The sequence below is a fragment of the Podarcis melisellensis genome (genome assembly GCF_964234715.1).
Source record: "Podarcis melisellensis genome assembly, chromosome: 14".
Lineage (NCBI taxonomy): Eukaryota > Metazoa > Chordata > Lepidosauria > Squamata > Lacertidae > Podarcis > Podarcis melisellensis.
The window spans coordinates 31819156-31845784 of NC_138546.1; the positions used below are offsets into that span (position 1 = coordinate 31819156).

The 26629-nt window shown below is 40.7% G+C and overlaps 1 protein-coding gene across 10 annotated transcripts in view; it reads left to right on the top strand.

Annotated features, from left to right (window-relative positions):
• MEF2A (myocyte enhancer factor 2A) overlaps positions 1-26629 on the top strand; it is a 91856-nt gene that overhangs the window by 36708 nt on the left and 28519 nt on the right. For 6 of the 10 annotated variants that reach the window (XM_081888621.1, XM_081888622.1, XM_081888619.1 and 3 more), the window contains 4 exons: positions 134-337; positions 19898-20035; positions 22645-22864; positions 22972-23031. In XM_081888621.1, coding sequence (XP_081744747.1) covers positions 134-337; positions 19898-20035; positions 22645-22864; positions 22972-23031 — 622 coding nt within the window. Of the gene's footprint in view, positions 1-133; positions 338-19701; positions 19834-19897; positions 20036-22644; positions 22865-22971; positions 23032-26629 lie in introns of all 10 variants that reach the window. The other 4 variants (XM_081888624.1, XM_081888626.1, XM_081888628.1 and 1 more) reach the window with 2 other exon arrangements.

The window sequence follows — 26629 nt, forward strand, 5'->3', positions numbered from 1 at the left end:
ATGATGATGAATTCAAACCTATTTTGCTCATATGTTTAAATGTGGCAATTTGATGGTCCATTTGTAATGAGTGCATATTCACATTGCTTGCCAGTGGGTTTTCTCAAATTCCTTTCTCACTTCTTCTGTCTAGGTGACCTTCACAAAACGGAAGTTTGGATTAATGAAGAAAGCCTATGAACTGAGTGTGCTTTGTGACTGTGAAATAGCACTCATCATTTTTAACAGTTCTAACAAACTCTTTCAATATGCCAGCACGGATATGGACAAAGTTCTACTCAAGTATACAGAATACAACGAACCCCATGAGAGCAGAACCAACTCTGATATTGTCGAGGTAACAAAACTGTAACCATGAATATCCTCATACCTCATTTAGTTTTAGTAAAGCCAACCATACCCTTCTGGACAGTAACTAAAGTAATTAATTTCAATCAACAGTATTTCAAATGATACATTACTTTATCCAAAGCTCTCCAAGATGGGTAACAAACATGAATAAATCACTGGAGGCTGCTCCTGAAGGAATCTGTCTCATAAGGCATTGCATGGATTTAATTGAAACACAACAAAACCAGGAAGCATCCAAGGATGACAAACAGAAAGGAGAAATATATTGCAAAGATGCCAAATGATCACAAACCCTTCTGTTACAGAAGAGCTTGTATGGCACGAGTTCACTAAGGAATAAGAAAGCAAGCCCTTGATAAAAGCATTCTTGCTGAAATACACTCAGCATATTGAACAATAACATATTCTATCTTCTTGGCATCTTTGAGATATACCGGATATATTTGAGTATAAGCTGACTTTTTCAGCACATTTTTAATGCTGAAAAAGCCCCCCATGGCTTATACTTCAGTGAGGCAGGTGGTGGTGGCGGAGGGACAAGCGGTCTGAAAGGCGCCGTTTCTTGCCACTGGTCCCACCGCCCGCCTGTCGCAAGGGCAGGCACAGGAGCCGCGGTTGAGAGAGGTGCTGCACTGCGCTGTGCCTCTCCCAACCGAGGCTCCTATGCCTGCTCTTGCGAGTGGCAGAGGCGGTGGCAGAGGGACAAGCAGCCCAAAAGGAGCCCTTTCTCGCTGTTGGTCCCACCGCTGCCTGCCTCTCGCAGGTGGCAGAGGAGGAACAAGCATCTGTGCTGGGCTGTGCCTCTCCCAACCGCAGCTCCTATGCAGTGGCGGAGGGACTGGTGGCCCAAAAGGAGCCCTTTCAGGCTGCTCCTTCCTTCTCCTCCGCCTTTGCTGCTGTAGGCGGCGGCAGAGGAGGAACAAGCAGCCCGAAAGCATTCCTTTTGGGCTGCTTGTTCTTCCTCCGCTGCTGCCGCCAACACCAGGTTTGTGGTGTGGTGAACCGAGTCAATAAGTTTTCCCAGTTTTTTGGGCTAAAATTAGGTGCCTCGTCTTATATTTGGGTCGGCTTATATTTGAGTATATACGGTACTTCCCCTTTTTGTTTGTCAGTGTATCACCATTCTTGCCACGTTAAAGCTGAATATCCAGGGGTTTTTTTCTGTTTTTTGCAGGTTGTGTTAGCACCCTTTGTTTTCTTCATTATCTTTATCATTAAATATATAATAAAGTAGTTTGTATAAAGTATGTACCTCTAGAGAATGAATCTGATTCTTCCTTTCAGAAAACAGGAACTCTGCAAAATCTTGAGTATGGTCTTTGTACAAATATGAGATGAGATTAGCAATAGGTATGTTAGACTAATTTAGTGTCTGCATTGCAGAATAATATATATGTGTTTAAATTAGATTTTTTAAAATCGGTTTTTACAGTATGGTTTTTCCATCCACTCTTCTTTACCCAATCAAATCTAAGGGCATCCTTTAATATGACTCTCTTGCAACCAGGCAATTCCACTAGTTGTCTTTTGCGGAGGAACCATACTCTCATTTCTGCTGAACTACGTTTCATTCCAGGTTTACTCCCATAGTTGTACACTTTTATTTTTTGAAGCTTGTGTTTTGTTCTGACTAGTATGTGCATTGTTACTGAAGGAAGCATGTAGTAGTTTGGAATTTTCATAGTTCTCTGGTCACACATGACCTGACTTATAGCATTGTTTTGGGCTGACTTTATATATTAAGGTCCAGCTGATTATGTTGAGTGTTGTCAAACAACTGGAAACTTGCTTATGTTAGCTCCCACCCCCAAGGGGCAGGTTCTTGTGTCCAATCTTGTGCTACATCTCTCTGAAATGCATCTCTTCTCCCCCCCCCCCCCCAGCTCTAAGCTTGGAGCTGAGGAGAGGAATTCTGCTCCTAACTTGAAGCTGGAGATAGGTGTGTTGACCTGCTTTTGATTCTTTACCTGATTGGTGCTCAGAGTGCCCTGTTTGGCAGATTCTGTCTCCCATTAGCAGCTCTGAGCTAGAGATAAAGGATGGGGACTCGTTATTGTTCTGCACTTGTACCTGGCAAATACAGAGCCAAATAAATAACCCCAAACTTCAGTTGAACTTCGGAGCTAGGGAGGGGCCATGAATCATTCCTTCTCTGATGTTCCAGGGTTTGGATGAAGCTTTGGGCTCATCGCAGTTGACAGAGCCTCGTTCTCCCCTTGCTGTAGTGTGAGTTGTGTGTTTAAAAAAATCCCGGTCACAATTCCAAGAACCAGAGACTTTTTAGTTTCATGCTTTTAGTATCCACACAGATAAGTTGTCATCATGGGGCAAACTAAATTATATGCCATAACACTGGGATGGGAAACCTCTAGCCCTCCAGGTGGTGTTTGACTACAATTCCTATCGTCCTGGACCATTGGTCATGCTGGCTTGGGCTTATGGGAGTTGAAGTCCAATAACATCTGAAGGGCAACAGATTCTCCACCCATGCTTTAGTAAGTAAATCCAGTTCTTTTGTTGACTCTAAAATTGGTTACCTTTCATAATTACTAATCACATTTACAAATAAATCTTTGTTCTCAAGTTCAGTGTACTACTTGTGCAACAGGAATCTACTGACTGTCCAGACCATGAAAATTATTGTATAAAGCTGGGTGGTGTCTCTTCTTAGGCAAGTAGCAAATGGTTTCTGAGGTGAAGATGGGTGGGACGCATAATCTTAGTCAACATTCTGAATTGCTCATTTGTAGGTATTCTTCCTTTATTGAGTTGGCAAATACTGTATAGATACTTGTGGATATGCAGAGATGGACAACAGTTCTTGCTGTGCACTAGAGCCTTCTGTACATGGAAGTATCTTGCCTATGTGTCAGCCAGAAAATTTAGCTGTTACATTCAGGTAACACATGGGTGATTACAGACTGCAATCTGTTTTAACTGTTTTTAAAATTTGTAAATTGTTGTAACCTGCCCTGCAACCTGTTTAGAAATCTAAATAATGATGATGGGGATTAATCTGTCCAGTGAGAATCTCTCCTCCCATATGAAATATCTAGAATATTACCCAATGAACTTATATTTATAAGTATCACAATAGCTTCTTTGACTTCTGGATACATTCCTTTTTTTACCCTGTGTGTCTGACTATCCTTCCCCTCTTTTCACAGTAAAATCTAGACTAGAAGGTTTAGGGTTGGAGTAAATGCATTTACTGTGGGTAAATATGTTTATCCTTTGTGTTGATTCTTTGTAAAAATCAAGGTTACTTTCCTAGTGGAATGGTAGCATTAAAGTGGAAAAGGGCGGGGGGAAATGAGGCCAGCTGATGGATTCCCCCCCCCTTTGCTTGGGCATGGAACCTCTTTATGCTTGCAGCATGCCTTGTGTGGCTGTTCCAGCAAATTATAGTGAGTGGATGAAAATGGAACTAAATTGCAACACTTCATTGACCTTCATCAGACCTTATTTTATGTAATTGTATAGTTATATTTCACAGTTCATGGCATTGTGCCAGCATCAGGAGCAAACTTGGGTCTGGCACTGGGATAGCCTTCAGTGCTTGCTGCATGGTGCAATTCGTGCAGTGCCATGTGTAATGCAAGGGTTTTTGCAGCAGTGGCAACACTGGATGAGGCAACAAAGAGGTCAGTTTCTGGGTAGTCCTGCTACTTTCCATGCTACAGGTCTGAAGATTCAAGAGAGCAAGAAAATGGCATCATAGGATAAAGTGCAAGGTAAGGGGGTTTCTCTGAATGCAGGTAGAGCTGGATGGCTCTGCTTTGCTTACCAGGCTCACAGTCGTTCTGGAACAACCAAGAGAGCAAGTATTGTTTTGTGACTTCACTTAAATCAGATTGTAAGAGAAGGATGTGAACTACACTGCTGCTTGCAGTATTTGAGATGCATTAAGCAATAGCTAGTATAAATACCCAAATAAAAATAAATACAAACTTTCAGAAGTTTCTAATAAAGTCCTGTAACTTTAAAGTTTATCACTGCTAGAATTTTATTTATCCCACTGCCGTCCTTGGTATGCTTCATTTTTCATCTTGGGAGACCTCCAACAAAGCTTACAAAAATGTAATAAAACACCAAAAATGAAACAAGCAGTATAACTATGAAATCGCATGAAAAGCACAAGAGCAGCATCACAAACAGAAATAAAAATATTCAGTGGCACACATACTTATTCAGCATTCAGAAACCTTCCTTGGATGACTAGATTCCCCCCCCCCTCACTAAAATGCAAGTATACTTCCTTGGGAGGATGTTGTACAGTCATGGCACCACAATTGAAAATGTCCTGTCCCTTGTGCCCACCCCACTCATTTCTGAGTCCAGAGACATGGAGCAAGACCTTGGAAGCAATGACAGGAAGTAGAATTTTCCAAAACTTAAAAAATTCCAGTGGAAATTTTCCATTCCAGAAGTTGGTTAGTGACCACAAATGAAGCCAATGACAAATATTAGCCAAGATGGTTTCAAAATGTTCAGTTTTGTTTGCGAAATACAAGCAAAATAATCATGTTAAATTAGATGACTCTCTAAGCATCAGAACATTTTCTAATGTGATTTACCTGCATAGGAAAAATGTTCACTTAATTATTTTCCAGAAAAGAAACATCAGTCAGATGTTGATGAAAATGTAGGAATAGGTAGATGTATCCTGAAGCAATTCTTCAAATATCCCTGCACCAAACTGCTTAGGACAAGATGAGAACTGTAGTCCTACTACACCTGGAGGGCCATAGGTTGCCCACCCCTGGTTTAGAGCTTTAAAGGTTAACACGAGCACCTTGAATTACACCTGGATACAAATCTTTGCTAGTGAATCTGGCATAAAAATCTGACATACGCTGAGAAAATTCCATTTGTAAGTCTTGCTGCCTCATTTTGGACCGGTTGAAATTTTGGACTACTGCTCAAAGGTGACCTTAGGGAGAAGTGTTACACTAGTTGAACCTTCTATGAATGATCTTGACCAGGTCTGCTTTTTCAAGTGTAGAATCCATTAATGGTATCTAAACTCAAGTGCCACTTTTAGTTGCAGTGCATTTTAGTGCATCTAAATATCTTTGGAAGTTAACTATCTGGGTTGATTGTGTGATGCATTACAAAAAGCAAGCTACCAAAACTATGTTTACAGTTTAATTTTATTCTTCGAGGATAGTGATACAGCTTTGAAGCTCTGAAATTGCATGCCATTGTCTGCTAGTTCTGTCCTCTTCTATTAAGAGAGCACTTATTCAGTACAGCCCCCTCATTAATTTAAAGTGACATAGTTCAGGCAGTTGTCTAAAACGTGACCTACCTTCTTTTTCGTCCTGTGTGACACTAAACAGCATTTCTGCTAGTCACACATACGGGAAGAACATTTTAATATCTCTCTTAAGTTAAAGTACAATTTTAAAATGTTGAAATCGCATGCAGAAGCATGGCTTTAGTACAGGGGTGGGAGGGCATGAGTTAGGTTTCCAGAGAATTTCAACATGGATGTTGATTCACTTGCTGCCTTAGCTTTTTACTGTGCTATTCTTGCTTAACCCACTGTGCTTTATCACTGGGCGGGAACAGGTGCAAATGAAATGAGACTCATTCAGCAATATATTTTTGTATTTTTCAATGTTTGAACGTAATTTCCATGTTCTCCTATACACTAGGGTGCAACAGCTCTGTGAAGTGTGCAGTAGTGGCAGCAGAAACAGTTACTGAAACAGTTCACAGTATTGGTTAAAGTTGCTGCTTTTTTGAAGAGCAGTTTAGCATTTAAGCCCTGGTCACTCAGTGGCTCTTACTGACTCTGGTAAATGGAATCTCTCACTTGCCACATGTGGCAGTTGGAGTTTCCAATTGGCTGAAAGTGACCACTGCTAGAGAGTTAAATTTTCTGTTTTGGAAGCAAGGGGTTGCATCCCTTCAGCATACTTGGCCTGTGCTGAGTTGGGCTGAGTAGCTGTTTTTAAAATATGGTCAGTCTTGAATTACTATGCACTTTGGATAGCACAGATGGTCAGTGCATGTACCTCATGCAGCCCACAGCACCTCTGAGAACTCTGCCCTTTCAATCCCAAGCCAGAGGCAGAAGCTGTAAAGAACATGGAAAAGGTGTCCCAGGCCAGCAGAGTGCTTTTGAAAACATGGATGTACTCAGAGCCTGCTTTCAAAGGTAGCCTTGCCTGCATGGGAAGTGTCAGCCCCCATGCCCCAGACAGGGAGAACTGAAATATAGAGCAGGAGTAGTGAACCTCAGAGCCACTGACCCAATACTGCCCTCCAGGGACCTTTGATTTCTCCCCAGCCCACACCCCTCACTGGCCCTGCTTTGCCTTACTGGAGCATGTCCTTGAACTCTGATAATGCCTCTTACTTTTCTGAGTGGAAGAGAGAGGAGGGTGTTCTTTAAAATTTGCATTTGTTGTTCTGACCCCTAAAAAGTTTCCCATAAGGAAATGTGGCCCTTGAGCTAAAAAGGATTTCCTACTCTTGTTTTAGAGGCAGATCTATTATGCCGTCTATTAATAATTCTTCGCCTTTCTATGAAGATGCTGAAGGATAATGTCCTAATAAAGACTCAAAAACATATATCAGTATTATTGTGAAACGCACACACATGAACCAGCACAGATCTGCCAGATGCAAGCTTGAATAAATATGTCTTCATACACAAAATGTGTAGTACATTCATAGTCTGATTTAGTTCTAGAACAGGAAGAGGTTTTCATTTAAAGATTGATAGTTCAGTATGTTTGCTTTGAAGGCTGCGTAAAATAAGAACCTTACAGGGTCTTCTGGTCTGTTCCAGGCCCAGAAATAGTTGATGAGCAGCCAAACACCTGCATCTATTTCTATAATAACCGATCTTAAAGCAAAGCAGACACCTGGATTTTCAGATAGACATTTACTTCATGATGCTGATAGAAGGGTGAAATTAAATGAGTGAACTTATGTCAATGTTTGTGTGCCATTTTTTGCTACGTTGTTTTGTCCTTCCTTGGAGAGCACTCTTATTTTCAAGTGAAAAGATACACTGCTGAATTTGTTTGTTGTGCCTGTGTTAAAATATTTTAAACTAATCCTAGGCTTAGGGCTAGTTCCCTCAGGACCATGGCACACAGGGAGGGGTAGTTTAACCCTTCCTTCCACAGCCACAATCTCATTGGCAGCACCCATCCCCAGAGAACACACAGTATTTCAATTAGCAATAGGAAAAAAAGCTCCCATTGGATCATAGTGTTGTGGTCCTGATGAAAATTGGGAGGGGGCTTATCCTCACTTAGAATTACATTTTTAAAATTTCTTGATTTTAGCAAGATCATTGTGATTGATGTCGATAGGTCCTCAAAGAACTACAGTAGCTTGTGACAGGCCTCAAAGGCAAATTTGCTTCTGTTGGACCCCATCAGCTAAGAAAATTTGATGGATCTTTGGGAATCCAGTGAGTTGGCCTGTGCAGTGCAAATGTAATATCTGATAAGTTCTTGGATTGTCATGTATTAAAATTGGTGTGGTTTGTCTTTGACCCATGCCTTTTGCTTACTTTCTTTTTTGGAAGGGGGAATTATCCAGCTGACAGCTACAAAATGTCCTGCCCCCCCCCCCCGGTAGCAAAATGAATATTTTAATGCCATGCTCCTTTGGTGATTTTTGAAAAGGTTGATAATATGGAAAAACTTATTGGCCAATCACTTAACTGTCAAAAAACCCTGTTGCTAAAATAGTAATAATTCAGGATGATGAATATCCAGAATTTTGTTCTATAGTTGCATGTTGGGACACATTCTGGTTTACCTGCCTCCAGAAAAATGAAACTTATGGCCCTTCCCCCTTGACCTAAAAAGAAACTAGTTCTGCAGAATCAGAAGCATTCTAACTTTGACATTGTAACAAACTGTTGAATTTTCTATGGCCTCCCTCTAAAGTCTGTCTTTATGTGTGCCCAGAGGCTTTGTGGATATGAACTGTGGCCATCTAGGCAGAACTGCAAATTGCTTTGGAAACTCCCCTAGATTTCTTCATTCCAAAAAACACACAAGTTGTTCAGTGATGGAAAACGGAGAAGGCCACTTGTATGAATCTGCTAGAAATGTTGAATAATATTTGTCAAGGGCAAGCTGAGCATGGGGCTGTTGTGATGTACTCAGTGGCGGAGGAAGGGGGGTGCGGTGGGGGCAGTCCACCCCGGGTGTCTTTGCTGAGGGGGGTGACATTTGGCCCACTGTCCACCCACGACTCACAAGCCTACCCCAAGCCTATTATTATTATTTATACCCCGCCCATCTGGCTGGGTTTCCCCAGCCACTCTGGGCGGCTCCCAACAGAATATTAAAAATACAATAAATACAAGTGGTAGACATTTGTGACCACTTCTGCGACCTGTGCTTCTCTGGAAAGCAACCCGTTGACTCAACTGTTTATTGCTTATGTGTGCAATTAAAGCAGAAGTACTTGTAGATTAACCCTCTCCCACTCATATAATCCAAAGTGAACCTTGAAGGAGAAATTTTGAATACAAAACATTTTTCATAATGATTATTTTAACCATATAAATGCAAATTAATATTAGTAATTTGATATAAATTTAATTGATTATTCTATCCTGCCTGGTGTCGCAATAAACCTATTCCTAGCCACATCAATTGCAGTGAGTCTTGTCTTCTTCAGCAGTGTTTTAATAAGTGTATTTAGTATTTGTCTTAGAAGTATTTTATTTTGTTTGCAGCAGCATTGTTATATACAGTGGTACCTCTAGTTGTGGACACGATCCGTTCCAGGGTGCTGTTCGCACCCCGAAAAGTCCGCAACTAGAGCGGCAGTTCTGTGCAAGCGCGGAGCACAATAAAGTACTTCTGCGCATGCAGAATGCTTCTGCGCATGCGTGCGTGGCAAAACCCAGAAGTATACACTTCCGGGTTTGCTGCATTCGCAACCTGAAAAGCCGCAAAGTGAAGCAAACGCAACAAGAGGTGTGACTGTATATAAAAAAAGGCCTGAGAGCATGTTTATTTATAAATATTAGAAATGTATTAACATTAGATGTAAATAATATTTCATGCTATATGGGGGTTATATTTTCCTATGCATGTTTATGAATGCTAATTTTAATTGGAATTGTGTAGCATACTGAATATGCTATACTGTAATAACAGAAGATGGCTCTTTTCTGCAAATTGTAAATAGAATTGTGAAAGCAAGCCTTTACATGTTCTTTAATTTGATTAAACTTTAGGTAGAGTTTCATTGCACCTGGAAATTAATGCCTGCATTTAAAAATTAATCCTCCAGTCGCATAAATCTTGAGTACCTACAAAGTCAAACTGAATATTCTGTTCAATCAAGGTTAGATTCAACTGAAACTGATTCCAGCTGGCATTGTATCAGGCTGTTTTTGTAAATCCAGCCAAATTGTTGCTTGACATTAGGGATTACAGAATAATATAACAGGCTGGGTATTGTGTGTGGTTTTTTATTATTATTTAAAAATATGCTTGTATTTGTGTTAGGCATCATGGTGAATTATGCAGGTGTTAGGAGGATGTAGAAATCCTTTGGAAGAGTGCCAAAATATTTAAGCATAAAATAGAATCATCACTTGTGTTTGCTTTTACATATGAGTGGAATGAGGATTGAAGTGTAAGTCACAGATAAAAGTATTTTTTCTTGTACTCCTATGATGTAAAGGTGTGTAATCAGCTTGTCACCAGGTGAGCTGCATGGCTGAACAGGCATTTTGTCCCATGTCTTGGATGTCCATATTCAGTGTATAGTGCCATACTAGTTATATAATATTTGGAATTATCCTTCGTGTCCTCAGATATTTGCATGTACATAAATGTCTACAGCTTTTTGAAGAGTGAGGAAGCCCTTTTTCTCTTGACCACTACGTTGTAGCATTAAGGCACAGTAGCTCAACATCAAAAAAACGAAGATCATGGCCACTGGTCCCATCACCTCCTGGCAAATAGAAGGGAAAGAAATGGAGGCAGTGAGAGATTTTACTTTCTTGGGCTCCATGATCACTACAGACGGCGACAGCAGTGACAAAAGACTCCTGCTTCTTGGGAGAAAAGCAATGACAAACCAACACAGCATCTTAAAAAGCAGAGACATCACCTTGCCAACAAAGGTCCGTATAGTTAAAGCTATGGTTTTCCCAGTAGTGATGTATGGAAGTGAGAGCTGGACCATAAAGAAGGCTGATCGCCGAAGAATTGATGCTTTTGAATTATGGTGCTGGAGGAGACTCTTGAGAGTCCCATGGACTGCAAGAAGATCAAACGCATCAATTCTTAAGGAAATCAGCCCTGAGTGCTCACTGGAAGGACAGATCCTGAAGCTGAGGCTCCAATACTTTGGCTACCTCATGAGAAGAGAAGACTCCCTGGAGAAGACCCTGATGTTGGGAAAGATTGAGGGCATAAGGAGAAGGGGACGACAGAGGATGAGATGGTTGGACAGTGTTATTGAAGCTCCTAACATGTGTTTGACCAAACTGCGGGAGGCAGTGGAAGACAGGAGTGCCTGGCGTGCTCTGGTCCATGGGGTCACGAAGAATCGGACACGACTAAATGACTAAACAACAATAAAAAACTTCAATTCATTTCCTATATTGCTACCATAGAGTGAGGAACTCCTAGCTTTTTAATTCTGAGCTGGAGAAATTTTGTGGAGTTTTAAAAATCTTTTAAATTCAGTCCTGTAGCAGGGACCCTCAGATTGTCTATGAAACACCTCCTTTGTAAAGTGTGATGAGTGTAGCAGCAAATTTGCCAGCTCCTACTGACTATTTTCTCTCCCTAAACTGCTCAGACAAACCCCAAGAGCAATCTGTCCAAATTTTACTAGACAGGCCAGAACAAGTACAGAGACCAGGCGTAAATCTATCCCTTGGATTCTGAACTGGCAGCTACTGAGTCACCCTTCCCACTAAACTCAGCATGGTTAATCTTGACCAACCCTCTGGTGGTCACATGCTAGCGGTGGCTGTGGCCATGAATACACCACAGACAGAGGCACATTGCCCTGACCTGTGCAGGTCAGCTGGTGAGGGGGATATTTGCCCTCTCCCCACTTAAATGATAAATCTGGTAACAGAAGAGGGAAATTATCCATTAAAGGACTGGGCTGGATGGAAAGGTTTATACTTATCTACCTCCCCAGTGCTGAGTCGACTTTAATTTTTCTTCCCATTTTGCAACCAAAATAGCAATGTCTGGGTGGGTGGGAAAATTCCCTAGAGGGCCTGATGAAGCTCCCAGGCCAGTGACTAGCAACCTAGCTAATTTTTTGGTGCTGGGTATCTTGGCCCCTGAGAGTAGCAGTGGCTTCAAGTCCACAAAGCAGACAGATTGTCTCTCAGATGGCGAAGGTACATGACATTTAACTGAAGAGCATAGATTTGAAAAAGCTAACTACAGGATATTGACTATGAAGGCTCTACCAGACCCTGTTCTAGCAATATTTACTCTGGATGGACACATGGCACTAGCAAAAGTAATGAATTACTTTTAGCAAACTCTGAATATTCACTGGATTTGATAGGGAAAAGATTATGTACTGGAGGGGGAAAGCAAGTAACAGTTGTTCTGAGTAGATCCATTTAGTTTATCCACATAGAAGAGATTCTGATTTCTCAGGTAGAACATTCGCAAATACGCATTTCTTGGGGCATCATCTCTTTCTTTTAATCCGTCTATCAGCAAAGGTCCCAGTTTAGTCTTACTGTGCTGGCATTTGTATGATTTGTAGTAATACTTCATATGCCATTGCATCAGACTGCCCAGGATTCCATAATGACAGGATGAACTCTACAATACATCATTTTTTGCTTCCATCCAGAGCCACTTCAGCCATCACGTATATTTTGCCAACTAACTTGCAGTTTTCAGGGATGAATGGTTAGATATTTCCCCAGTTCTTTCAACTGCATGGGTTGGATTTCTTCTCAGGTATATAATTTGACTTGAGCCTTCAGACTCCAGGGTAGCTCCATCACTCCTATTGCTGGATGAGGAGTTAATTGTTTGGAAAATGGAGCCATAGAGTGGGTTTTGCATTGTAATGCTTACAAGGTTTTTATTTTAGTTACTTTGATTGTAGATGACCCATTTAGCAAACTCAGAGCTGTCAGTAGAGACCATTGTCCATTTGTTTTGTAAAGATGGTCAGTTTGCAGTCCTGGACATCTAGAACTCATATTTTTGCAGGGCCATCAGACCAAAAACACTGGTCTTTTCTTAGACTTACATATGGAATTGGACATTTTCAGTTTAGAGTCCTCCAGTTTGGACTATTCATGACACCAGAGGTCTCTTAAGAGTATGTGTCTACTCCCAGGCTTTGGAGCTCCTTACTGAGGAAGGTTTGTCGCACCCTATTTTTTCAGGAGGACAAAAAACTTTTTTATTTAAATAGACATTTCGACACTGAACTGACACGTTAGGGGTCTTTTTTGCTGCCTTCTCTGTTAATCAGTAATTTTTACTATAATTATGTTCCTAACTGGCTACCATCTTTTTCATATGCTGTCACCTAATTATTATACACCTTTATTATATAGTATATTATGCATTATATTTTATCATTAGCTGAATAGTATGCATGCCAAGACCTATATGCTGTAGGAGTGGGGCAGTAATTTGAAGGCACTGGCAATGGATTGTTGTCAGAGTCCTATACAAGAGGGTCATATCATTCAGAATCTCCCGGACTTCATGACACCTGCTACTTTTTGTCCATTTGGCATACCTTTACTTTCATTTACTCCAGTTCTGGACCCCTGTATCTTGTCAGTACAGTGGAGGTTGACCAGTCCTAACTCCTTATCATTACTCCATTCTGTTCCCACCCCCCGCCTCCAACTATGACAAGGTTAATCTTCATTGAAGTGTGACCTACTATCTGCATTCTTCTGAGCTCTGAGCATGGATTCACCGTTATGGAAATAGGGCACTGATTGTGATGATGAGGTGGCCAAAGGCAGCTGGTCTTTGTGGAATTGCAGTTTCCTTACATGCATATAATAATAAGGTAATGCTGTCATCATGCTGCAGTTTGCTTGGTTGCCAACAAATGCTGTTGCAAGCTACAACATGACAACAGCCTTCTGAGAGCTGTTGGGCCATCACAGCAGCATTGGCGGGTGAGGGAGAAGGGAAGCAGAAGAGGGAGATGGATGTGGGTGGGTGCTTAGGTGAGCCATGGAAAAACTGTCAAGAAAGGGTGGGGCAGCTACTCAGCAACCATTCTGCTCTGCTGATGACTGCCTCACACAGATAACTTGGAGGCAGCTGGCTGGCTGGTCCCTGCAAGCTGCAGAGGAGCAGTCAGTACAGGACAGGGAAACTCCCCAACAACCATCCTGCTCTGCCACCACCTACTGCCTTCCTCCTCCTCACCCTCTACTGCTGAGACGGAAACAGTGTTGTTGATCTGAGGCAGGCAATATGAGCAGGAGGTCTAAGGGAAGGAGGGTGGGTTTGGTGAGGTCTAAGGGGAGTGTTGATAAGGGGGTGGGTTGGTGGGGGTTAGTGAGTGAAGCAATCGGGCTCAGAAACACAGTTCTCTTGGATTGGAGAGTATGAGACTAGGACCGTAAGCATTCAGTCTTTGCCTTCATGATTCATGTCCGCACAGTTGCTACTGCTGATATATAGATAAGTGAGGTGGGGATGGAACTTCACAGAAGATATGCTAGGGGACCTTTAATCTCAGGTCCTAATCTGTTTTGAGGTTATGATCATAATTTTAGTCCAGTAATAATCCACTTTGTTTGAAAGAAAAAAATATGTGTTTGAATTGATGCATCTGCAGAGTGGTTCCTGCAGAGTCCCTTTAGGGACATAATGGATGTAGATTTCTTTGCGATCTGAAAAAATAAGAAAGTGTCAGGTTCTGGAATCAAGGAGGAGCCAGTCTCTCTGCCCCTGGGGATGTTTACAAGGGCCTTAAATTGAGCCATGGCAGATTAAGGGCCATCCTTGTTGATGTAGCATGGCAATATCTCCCCACTGAAGGCGGTGTTGCATGGGTGAGTGGTAGTATTCCATGATTTCCTGTCTTCCTTTCACAGAATTGAAAGTAACCCCTTTTCAGTATCTCCCATACTTATTTATGAAAGCATGTCAGATGGGGATGCCATAACATTCTCCTTTGATGAAGTCCAAGAGATGCACTGCTTTACTAGAAGAAATTCTTCTAGTAAGTGTTGATATTGTCCCTTAGTAAAATTTGCAGATTTCATCTTTGATTTTTTCATTTTTTATTGCCAATGGTGAACTCTTCTTTAAACCTACTTTAGGGCCATATCTGCACATCATGTTCTGCTGGATGTTTTAATAGGCATTCTCCCATGTTTTTGCGAAGCAGTTTCTCACAGGGTTACTTGACAAGTTTCTCCTGTTGTGGAGCCATCTCTTGAGGGAGCCTGTTGCTCTTTCTTCACAGCTTATGATAAAACTTCTTGTGCCCTTATATGTATATTCTTTGGACAGACAGTCTTCTTTAAGGTTGCATTTCTATTAGGGGGGTCAAAAACTGCAGGTGGCCATGTTGGTGGGAGGGGGAGGAATTATAAGTAGCAACAGGCTATTGAAAGAAGCAGGAATGGAAAGTGTGGTATAGCAGAGTTTCTTCACTTTATCAATATTTGGAAAAGTCACATTTGTTGAATTGCACAGAGGCAATAAAGGAGACAGCAAGAGTTGCTGTTAGTTGTTGTGAATATTCCTTGTTATGAATATTCAAAGAATCCACCTCCCTTCTCTACTATAAAGGCTTTCACAGAGAGCACGAACATACATTTTGAAAGAACTAAGCAGGTGAGGCTCCTTGATTTATTTACTTGACGCAGTGTAGGAAAGGAGCAAGCACTCTGTGCTCTGAAAGTCTGCAGAGGTTGCTGCGTTTCGGCTGCCATGGTTGAGACCTCACTAGTATGGCCACAGTGAGAGCAACTTGAAGGCTAATGTTTACCTGTAATCCCTTGACTGTGCTCAGGTGCAGCTTTTTGGACAAACAGGATTTACACCAGGGATGGGGAACCTGTGGTCCTCACAGATGTTACTAGATTCCAGTTCCTATCAGCCCCAAAATCAGTGTATGTACTGTTTCGATCTAGTGCTTCTATGAATATCATAATAGTAACCTGCTTCTTGACAGTGTCATCCTGCTACCACCCTGTAAATGTTGTTTTTGAGAGAATGGTGCATACCTGACCTTGAACTGGTCTTTGGGGGACACTTGGAAACTAGATTTCTCACTGCTTTCAGAAGGTGAATGCATGAGTTCTTGCCAATATCACACTGAGCTTCAGAAGCACCTTGACACCTACAGGATCTTGCTTCTGCTTCCAAGTGCTTCTGAACACAGTGTTGTATCAGCCATGAGATCTCTTCCCTGCCCCGAATTGTGAGAGAGGCTGAGTTCTGAAAACCACAGATGTTACTGGCTGACAAAATCTGTTGGTCCCTCACTGTGGAGAAAGAAGAGAGTCTCCACAAAGAAGGCTCTCTGTCACAGCAGCTGACCTTGCATTTTGTTTAGAAAAGCCTTTTTAAACAGTACAAAACTCAAAATATATGAAGTACCAAATAGAGGATATGATGCAAAGTGTAATTACAATGGGATTTTGGAATCTTTTCTTTCGCACCGCACATAGGTGCATTCCCAACATTTGGGTCTTTCTCACTTTTTGAGCCATGGTGGGTTATCCCTGACATAGTTGCCCGTTAGAAAACAGCCCACTGATTCTGCTCAGTTAGATTAGAGCATTCCACTTGTGCCTCCCTTGACACAAAAAGTAACAGTTTACTCTTATGGTACTTGATAATGATAAAGTAAGTGGTACTCTTATCAGAGTTGGGCCTGCAAAGGGATGTTTCTGTGTATGCAATTAGGAGACCAAATGCCTTGGCTTTGACTTGTTTCATCAGAAATGGGAGACTATAACTTTAAGTGGCCCAAGAGTGACAAGAACTTGGTTTAGAGTGAGGGTTTCCAGAATCTGAAGTGGGAGATTGTGAAATCTTTCCCTTCCTCCTGAGTTAAAACAGGGTTAATTCCATTCTTAACACGATAAAAATAACAATTACGAAGAGTGCATATGTTCTTTTGTTCTGAGTTTAAAAGGATATGCTTCAGAGTGTGGGATGAATTGATTCTAGATTTTTCCTTTAATACACAGACTGAACACTCCATAATGCTTCTAGATTAAAATATAATACATGCATCACACACAAAATAAGATTGTTGTGTTTCTTGGAAATGGTCAGCAGCTTCTGGCTTGTACTTTTTTTCCTAATTTAAGATAGTGTTTTTTTAATCTACATTTCTTTTTTTCTGGCTATTCAGGTATAAAGTGTTGAGACATGTTGGGCAAAATGTGTGTATTCTGGTATGAATGCCACAAACTTTCTAAATCTATTTATAGTATTCAATAATTTGTAAAGGTTAACTGTAATCCAGACTGTAGTGTTAGCATTTTCCCTGCTGATATCAGTGTAGAAGACTGGCAGGCTTAGCCTTGTTGAAGGTTTGGGAGGGTTAGCAGCTTTCAAAGTGCTGGACAGCAGGGCCATGTATGGTTAAGTCCATATACATATCCACCTGATTGGTTAGGCTGTGCTGCTAAGTGTTGTGACAGGTGTTGCCGAAAGCTACACCTGTTTTCCTGAGAATGCTGATTTAGTGGGAGTTCCAGGCACTGTCTGTGGGACTTGCAACACCATGCCAAGTAACCTGAGAAGGAATGATATCTAACTGATGGCTTGAGAGCTTTACACAATTTTATTGTGTTATGTGAAATGCTAAGTGTACTTTGGAGATGCTAGGAAAGAAATGTAGCCAAAACTTCCTATATCTGTATTTGCGTAAGGCCCTTGTCACAGCAGCACTCTTGTACACATTTGCAGCCAGCTCTTACTCCTCTTTTACTGCATGAGGAAACAGCATGTGTACAAGTCAGTGAGAGGGGAATGAAGGAGCCAGGGCAGCCTGAGAGGAGCCTGTCTGCCTGCAGCAGACCTTCTTACCAAGATGTTGGGTGGTGGCTCCTGGGAGAGATCCATAAAGGAGGGCAGTGACACCCCCCACATCCATGGAGGCAGCCACACACACAGTACCCTATAATTCATTCCAGTGCTGGAATGGGGAAGTAATGTGGGGAAACCAATCTACCAAAATTGGGGAAGGGACGTTCCTGACCGAATCAACCCGTACCCATATAGTTCTCTGGTCGCCTCGCTAAAGTAGCTGGAGGGAGGAAAGAGGGAAAGGCAAAGCTGTCCCCTCCTCCCCCTCCCTTTCCCTCTCTTCTGATATCAGTCAAGAGGGTGGAATGGGGTAGGATGGGGTGACACAGGAGAGGACAGGGAGAAAAGAGGTGTCGGGAAAGGATGAGAAAGGGTTGTAGAAGCAGGATGGAAAACCCACCCTGGCTTTGCAGAAAGGAGGAATGTGAGAGTTAAATGCCAAAAGGCCTCATTAGCTACTAGCCAAGCCATACCGTACAGCATATAGTTTATGGCAGTGGTGTCCAAACTTTTTTTGATGAAGTGAAGCGCCATAGGGGCCTACCAGATGGCCAACCAAGGTTGTTGACCTTTTTTTTAGGATTAATATTGTTGACCTTTTTACTTTTTTTAGGATTTTACCCCAAAGTTGTTGAACTTTTTTTTAGGGTTGGAGTTGTTTAGGTTTTTACCCCAGGAAATGAACTGCCACAGGGGCCAGATTACGCCCCTGAAATGGACTTTGGGCATGCCTGGCTTATGGTATTTGCTTCTACAGGATGCAGTGATGGTATTAACTTGGATGCTTTTAAAATGTGATTAGACATACTGTATTCATGGAAGATAAGACTATTAATGACCACTAGCCATGATGGTTATATTCTACATTCACTGTTGAAGGCAGTATGCTTCTGTATAACAGTTGCTTGGAATCTCAGGTGGTCAGGAGTACTTTTGCACTTATGTCTGACAACTGGTTGGCCGCTGTCAATAGAATATGCTGGGCTAGATAGTCCTTCTTTGGTCTTATCGTTGTCTTACATTAAGACAAGCTGTTACTAGCAGTGGTTGCTAAGAAATTACAAGATAATAACGGCTTCAGGTCTGTGTAGGTTTGCTTGAAGACCATTAGAATTCAACTTCTCCAGTGGTGTTTATGAAGTTCAAATAGTATTGACTAAAGCTTCTCTCCCAGTATTTCTCACAGCAAAATCTCCTCCTCCTTTCTGGGTACCATGGGTGCTTATTATTTATCAACTGATTGGATTTCTAGTTTGTAAACTAACCATGACATACTCATAGAATATTATGAGAGAGTGACTTGGGTTCAGAACATACTTTTCCATTAGTGATTTTTTTTTAAAAAAACCAACACCTACAGTTTTACTGTTAGTTGGATTTTAAACACTGCTTAGAATAGTAGTTTTCAAAGTTCCAAAGCCCAGGGAACCTTACATATGTTAGTTTGTCTTCCAAGGAATGCCTTCACCTTGCAGGAAATTTTTATTTTCAACTAGAATATCTGGTTTACAAAACATGCTTAAATTTACAAAATAAGTTGCACATTATAGAATGTTGGAGTGGAAGATGGAAGACAGAAAAAAGCTGCTCAACCCTTTCTATGCCGGCTCAAAAATTCACAAAGAGAACACTCTTAACAGCTTGTGGAGAGTGATTTCTGAGCTCAAACAGTGCCAGAGGGGGGAAAGGATTAAGCTGCCTCTGCTTGCTTATGCATCCTTCATTCCAGATCTCAGGGCAGTTTTGGCTTTTAAAAAGTGAAGAGAAAAAATAATGCAGAACCCTGTTTACTGTGCAGTGTGAGCCACAGGAGCTCTTAACCTGGATTAGTTATGACTTTACTTGTTAAATGATCATTAGACTGCCTTGCAAGGTAGATCATTCCCTATCTTCTGTACATCATTGTTCTAGGATATGCTCTCAGTTCACACAGGGCTGGTGCCTACAAACTGTTCTCACAAATTCTTTTGTGGCTATTTTTAATTGCCAGAGAAAATAGATAGTGGTCAATGAGCTATTACAGTTTCTGACAGAAACCCCCTATCTCTTAGAAAAGTTTGAAAATCACTGTAGCAATTATAAAGGGCAGGGGAAGAGAGAATTGTAGGTATTGTATCCAGTGCTAGTCCTATATAGAGTAGGCCCATTGACGTTGGGATAGAACTGCATGTGTTTAACAATACTAAAGTATCAGTGTATATGGATACACTTATTTCAGTGGCTCTGGTTGTAAAACAGTGTGTACCTTCTTAATGCAAATTTGCGATTAAAAAATTATGGCAAGTTTAGTATTGTCTGTGTGAATTTTCCAATTGTATTTCAGACTTTAAGAAAGAAAGGCCTTAATGGTTGTGAGAGCCCTGATGCTGACGATTACTTTGAGCACAGTCCACTATCGGAGGACAGATTCAGCAAACTAAATGAAGATAGTGATTTTATTTTCAAGCGAGGCCCTGTAAGTACTTTTCTTAGCTCCTACTTTTTATTTGTTGATTCTTTTTATTAACTTCATTATTTAGGCTCTGAACAAGAAGGAAAACAGAGGGTGCGACAGCCCGGACCCTGACACTTCATATGTGCTCACGCCACATACAGAAGAAAAATATAAAAAAATTAATGAAGAGTTTGATAATATGATGCGGAATCATAAAATCGCAGTGAGTACTGTGGTATGGCTTGTGACTTTATTATATGCATGAGAACATTTTGCAACATCTCCTTAACTTTGAAAGCTACATTAAAGATGACATTGTTGTATGAGCTTATAAAGCAGAAATGTTCATGCAAGATGCATGAATCTGAGACAGAAATCTTGGGATTTTTGTATGAACTCTGCGAAAGGCACTTTGTATGCTATATGTGAGTTAGAAGACAGCAGGAAAAGCCTCTTACACAGTCCACTTCCTAAGAAGCACTGTTTTCATTAAATTTCTGGTCACAAAAATGCTTACAGTGTCTACTTTGTTAGCTGAAATCAAACAAGGCCTAGTACAAACCTTTCAGGCCTAGAGAAATCCATTCTGTACAGGCTCCTGTACAGGCTCCTGTCTTTCTTCAGTCTTTTCTCAATAAACTACAGTGGGACCTTGGCTCTCCAACAGCTTGGCTCCTGAAAAACCCGGAAGTGAGTGTTCCAGTTTGCGAATGTTTTTTGGAAGCCGAATGTCTGATGCAGCTTCCGCGGCTTCCGATTGAGTGCAGGAAGTTCCTGCAGCCAATCAGATCCTGTGCCTTGGTTTTTGAACGGTTCTGGGAGTCCAATGGGCTCCCGGAATGGATTAAATTTGACAACCAAGGTACCACAGTAGTTGTTTTCTGTTATTTTGCCATGTATCATCCTAGATCTGTGAAAAATATGCTGCAGTATTTTTATATTAAAATATTTTCAGAACTGGGTATTCCTTGGTATAGAACTCAGATGCCTTTGAAGGAAAACCTGTAACTCTTAAGAAGTTAAGGCAGTCTGTATATTGTGATCAGTTGTTTTTGTCCCTCACTAAGAAAATCATTGAGAGAGAGAGGATTATCAGCATATGCCATTGAGTAATTGGTCAGATAATTATTGTCCTTAGTCTATAAGGGAAGCCATATCTGAGTGTGATTTTCTTTTGAGAAACCTTTGTAAGTCACTTTGAGAGTGTTTAAGACTATAAAGCAGGATATAAGCATTCTACATAAATGAAAATAAACATGATTGCACAACTATAATTTCCCAATTTTGTTGGCAGAAGCTATGGCATTTTTTTCAAAACCTTGTTAGTTTCTATTGCTAAATATGTCCTAATATTCTTTCATTTTGTTCATTCCAAGACTAGCATTCTGTACACACCAAAAGAAGGTTTTTTAAAATAAAATCCTGTGATTTATTACTCTCTTAAATGAATTGCTAAAGGAATTTTTCAGTGTGCTATTTAAGGCAAAATTCTACCTTGTAGTGATGATGTGTTGCTCATATAACAATAGAAAATAACATAGCCATAGTATGGTAAATTATTTACCAGTCAAACTATAAGGAAGCTGTTTTTGTTGGTTCTTATTTTATATAGCATCATCCAAGTATATGGCATTTGAAAATGAGAGGTCCCTGTCATGACAGCCTTACAATCTAGAAATTGATATAAGGGCCATAGCAAAAGGTAGTGGGGGTGGTAGTGAATTGTGGAAGAATATGCAGTCATTTCTGTTACATGTTTTTAGGTATAGTTGAATAGATTCTGGGGACTAGAGACCAAACAATTCTCAGATGGGTTTTTGAGGAAGGATTTCTCAAAAAGAGAGCCAGTGTGGTGTAGTGGTTAAGAGCGGTAGTCTCGTAATCTGGTGAACTGGGTTTGCGTCTCCGCTCCTCCACATGCAGCTGCTGGGTGACCTTGGGCCAGTCACACTTCTCTGAAGTCTCTCAGCCCCACTCACCTCACAGAGTGTTTGTTATGGGGGAGGAAGGGAAAGGAGAATGTTAGCCGCTTTGAGACTCCTTCGGGTAGTGATAAAACGGGATATCAAATCCAAACTCTTCTTCTTCTTTCAAAGAAACAGGATTTAACATAAGATGTAATGCTTACATGTACTTCATCAAAGTGCTTTTTTTAAAAAAAAACATAAATTGCATTCCTTCAAATCCAATCTTAAGCTAAATTGCAAAGAATTATGCATTAATTTATTCATTTTTTAACTTGAAATAGTTTTACAAATGAATACAAATATAATAGCACAACTCTCTAGCTTTTTTAGAACTTTCAGCATTGTTCTATAGTAATACATAATGTGAAGAATCAGGTTTGCCTTGGAACTTTTAAAGTTGAAATAGTATGCTGTATTTTTCAGTAACATCCTTTCCTCCCTCTCTCATTGCATGCTTAAGTGCTCTCAAATACTGTTTCTGATTGCAAAGGGATAATTTTCATTTTCTGCAATAATCAAAATGCTTCTTAAAAGTTTGCTAGAAAGTTACGGGCAGATGCCCAGAACATCTTTCATTTTCTACATATGATATTTTGTAAAACATATCTCCATGTGATCAACTTGGAGTAATTATCTGTAGCTCTAGGTAATTATCGGTATCTCTAACCAATTTTGAGAGTGCTAAGTGTGGTTTGTATGTAACAAATTTGAATAGTTTGCATTACATAATTAAGATGTGTGTGTTCTATACGTATGTTTCAAAACTCCTTTTAGAAACTAAGAAGCTGTTTTCTAACATTTTGATTAAAACTTGAGGAAAGTGTAGCTCTTTAAATCTCACATGATTTCCCCCCACTCTTTTCAGCCTGGGTTACCTCCGCAGAACTTCTCAATGTCGGTCACTGTTCCTGTGTCCAGCCCCAATACTTTAACCTACAGTAATCCTGGGAGTTCCCTTGTATCCCCAGCACTGGCAGCAAGTTCTACCTTGACAGATTCTACCATGCTGACCCCTCCTCAAGCCTCATTGCATCGAAATGTGTCACCAGGAGGTCCTCAGAGACCACCAAGTACAGGCAGTGCAAGTAAGCATTCCTCCCTCACCCCAAGTTTCATCAAGCTGTCACTCTTACTTTTGTACATTGCATTATCTGAGTGAAATAAATATTCTTCCTCTGTATCCCCCAATTAGGTGGTATGCTGTCCACAACAGATCTGTCAGTGCCAAATGGAGCTGGTTCAAGCCCAGTGGGTAAGTTTCAAAGTTTTGCATTTTGAATACTGCAAGAGGCTTAATTGGCTTAGGAATGGATGAAGAAATCAAAGCAAAGACTGTTTCTTTCAGGACCGACTCTTCTGAGCTGTGGGAAAGGATATCTGCTACTTTTTATGTTTTGCTTGTTATATGTAATATGTTCTTAGATATGTCCTTTTTGGTGTAAGTGCTTAGAAAATGTGGTTACCCTAAATTTTGGCATCCAAAGTCGTAATGAGACTTGAATCTTCCTAGTAGTTTCTTCTATTTTGAACTAAGTGCACTGTTGAAGGGAATTAGCTACAAGGATAATAGAGCCTATGGACATGTTTTTATCTCTCTCTGCTTCTCGAATAACTCTGAGCTTTTTGCTTTTGCCAGTCTGCAGTTTGCGTAACTTTCTGTAAATCGTACTGAAAAAGAACAGTCTCCAAAGGGGTGGGGGTGGGGGTGGCATCAATCTGTAGGCCTACATGTCAGCTTGACTTTCGAAGGGGAGCTCCAGATATTTTCCTTGCACTTGTTGACAAACTGGAGAGTGGTGCTGCTTGCTTCAATCAGTGTAGAGGCATCTGTGTTCCAGTTCTCAAATTACCGGAAGATGGCATGAACACCTGCTGTCAATATTACGTGCCCACTCACAACATCATTTGATGGTGAAGGATCAGTTAGCTCAGGTCAGAGAGCATAGAATCATTCCTGTGAAATCAATTGATTTTCCTATTAGAGCCCAGTTTTCCAGTATCACTGTTAAAAGTTAAAACAAAAATGTCTGGAAGTCTTTTGATAACAAAGACTATATATATGTGAATTTGAGGTTGCAGATGGCATGCTGGCTATGAGAACCTTAGCCCTTCTTGCTTTTCTCTGGCATTCTGCAGAACTGTTGAATTCTAGTAAAAGCTTAGGCATGAAAATGGATATAAATTAGGCTGCAGTTCAGTTACTTTTTATGCAGCATTTATGAATGACAGAATTTTAGAAAATGCATTTATTAAAGGTTTTTAAGCAAAAAAAATACAATGCAATGTGATTTAAAAGGTAATATACAATTGCAAAAGAGATTTTCCTGTTACAATACAATTATCATTAAGCGACCTAATTCACAGGTAAATTCATATCCAGGTATGGAGGTTCTCCATGTTGTCATACAGTGTGGTGCAGACCAGGGAAGATTAATAGTTAATTAATGTAACTTTAAAAAGGGGGCCAAACTTCATCAAACCAATCATGTTTCATGATGCCTTGTACCACTCTCAAAAGTTTGGAGAGGGCTATGGACCAAACAATATTCATCTACTGCTCTCTAGAGGGCCCATTAACTGACTTCCAACATTTAGAAACTTTTTTATATACCCACGGTCAAAAGATGCACAACCAGTTCTTTGGTTGGTGTACAAAAAACTTGGATGGTGTACAGTGCCATTGAAGGAGCACCTTTATGGATGCATCTTGGATTCTGGCATATTCTTTGCATATCCTTTCCCAATCCACATCTTAAGTGCACATCTATATCTCCTTCCCTGGAGGCCTGTTTTGTCGCCCACTGATTACTTAATGAGCAGTATATAGATTGCTGAGGCAAACAGTCTCAGTTGCTGGCTCAACCTGATGCATAAACCTTCAAACAGTGTCCAGGACCATAGCATGCCACCCTTTCTCATAAGTTCCCTCCTTCCCAAAGGACCACATCTGCTTAAATTTGAGCCACAAGGCTTTAACACCTTGTAACTTCTCCCTCAAAATGTTCTTTGATGAGGTGGCCCTTCACCACAACATCTCTAATTCTATACAAATGCTTAGATTTCCATTCTTTAAATTGAGTATATTTATATTTGTGCCTAAATTAAGGGTGATCCAGTGGGGGGAGTCGGGGAGAGAATGCTGGTGCCAAACAATCACTCCAAGACTTCCAAACTTCCATAGTAGCCTTGAAAAAGGAAAGATTAAGCATGAACTATTAGCTACCATTACAGCAACTCTGTAATGCAGATGATAGGGGCTCCTTTTGGATGCAATTTTGTAAGCAAGGAATGCTTAGCTCTCCACTCCCCTTCCTCCCTTTGACACATGCTGATCCTGGTTAGCTGAAGTGATGCTTTCTTTTTGCATTCAAACCATGGTTTAAAATCCTGGTTAGTAAACTGACATTAAACCACACTTCCTTGTTTGGCATGTAGAGGATCAGCATGTCAACGAAGAGAGAAGAGGACTGGGGAGTGTGAAGGACAGATGCTTCCACAGAGCTTCCTAAACTATTGCTTAGCAAGCTGAGTGTGTTACATCCAAACTAGGGCAGTAAATCTAGCAGCATTTTAAGCCCATCAGAAGTGAAACTCTGCCACTTCCTGGATCTGCCCCCCCCCCCCGCCAACTTGGTAATAAATTTAAATATGTCACTGTAGCTTTTAGCTAGGGCATTCAAGTTTCACTGTATTACTGAATGGTCAGCGTCCAGTATTTTGTCAGGATGCTGTGACTTGTCAGTTACTCCAGTGACACACTGTGGCAGGTGGGAATTAACCTCCGCCATCCTGAAAATACAAACTGAAGTCTAGCAGATGCATTCTGAAAGAGGAACTTAAACTGGAATACGAATTAATAACAAACCACAGGCATTTGTTACATTACTTTATTTATCTAAATATGTTTAGGTCACCTTTTAGGACAAAGCTATTGCATGGCAACTTACCCAAAACCACAAGTATGTATATAATAATCCAAAAATGTAGTAAACATTTCAACAATAACAGTCAGCATTAAACATTTAAAACAGCTGAAATATTTCATTTTTTCATCCAGCATTGTCAGGGAGTAAATGGGTCTTTAAAAGCATGTACTGATGGTACCATATGCCCATTTGTTGGAATAGAATTCCATAAATGTAGGACCACCATGAGAAGCGCCTTTCTCTTGTGCACACTAACTGAATTGATATAAATGGCAGACCTATTATAGACTCTCTGAAGCTGATCTTAGAGGATGGGCAAGTTCATACAGGTGAAGGCAGGTCCTTCTAAGGTAATGTAACCCCAAATCAGTGGCAACTTTAAAGATCATTACTAAATTGGCCTAGAAATCCATGGGCAACCAGTGCAAAGGGTTGCCCAACTCCCCCATCAACATATAGATGGGCACATGTTTGTTTAGTTTATTTACTGACATGCTATAATCTTATAAGGTTGCTAATAAGTAGTCCTCTGGGCAACTCCACAGCATAAAATGACAACATGGAATTGAAAATCCAATATCATGAAAGTAGCTTACACCAGTTGAACATTCTACATAGTCTTCAAAGGTAGACACGTATTCAAGTCTGGATGTCATTAGTGCATGTGTAGCATAGTTTAGGTAAACCCTATCTAGGTAAAATCACATATGCCGCATCATCCTGAACACATATTGTAAAAGGCACCCTAGCCACCACTGGATTTCCACAGACAACACAAAGTGCAGGAGAACCCCCAAACTCTGAGGAAGTTACATCAGGGGAGGGATGTAACCCCACCCTAGTCTGGTTCCAAACGTCCATACACTTTGGTTGGTTTCCACAGTCTTTCTGCGTTGTCTTGATTAAACTTTAGCTTGAATGGTT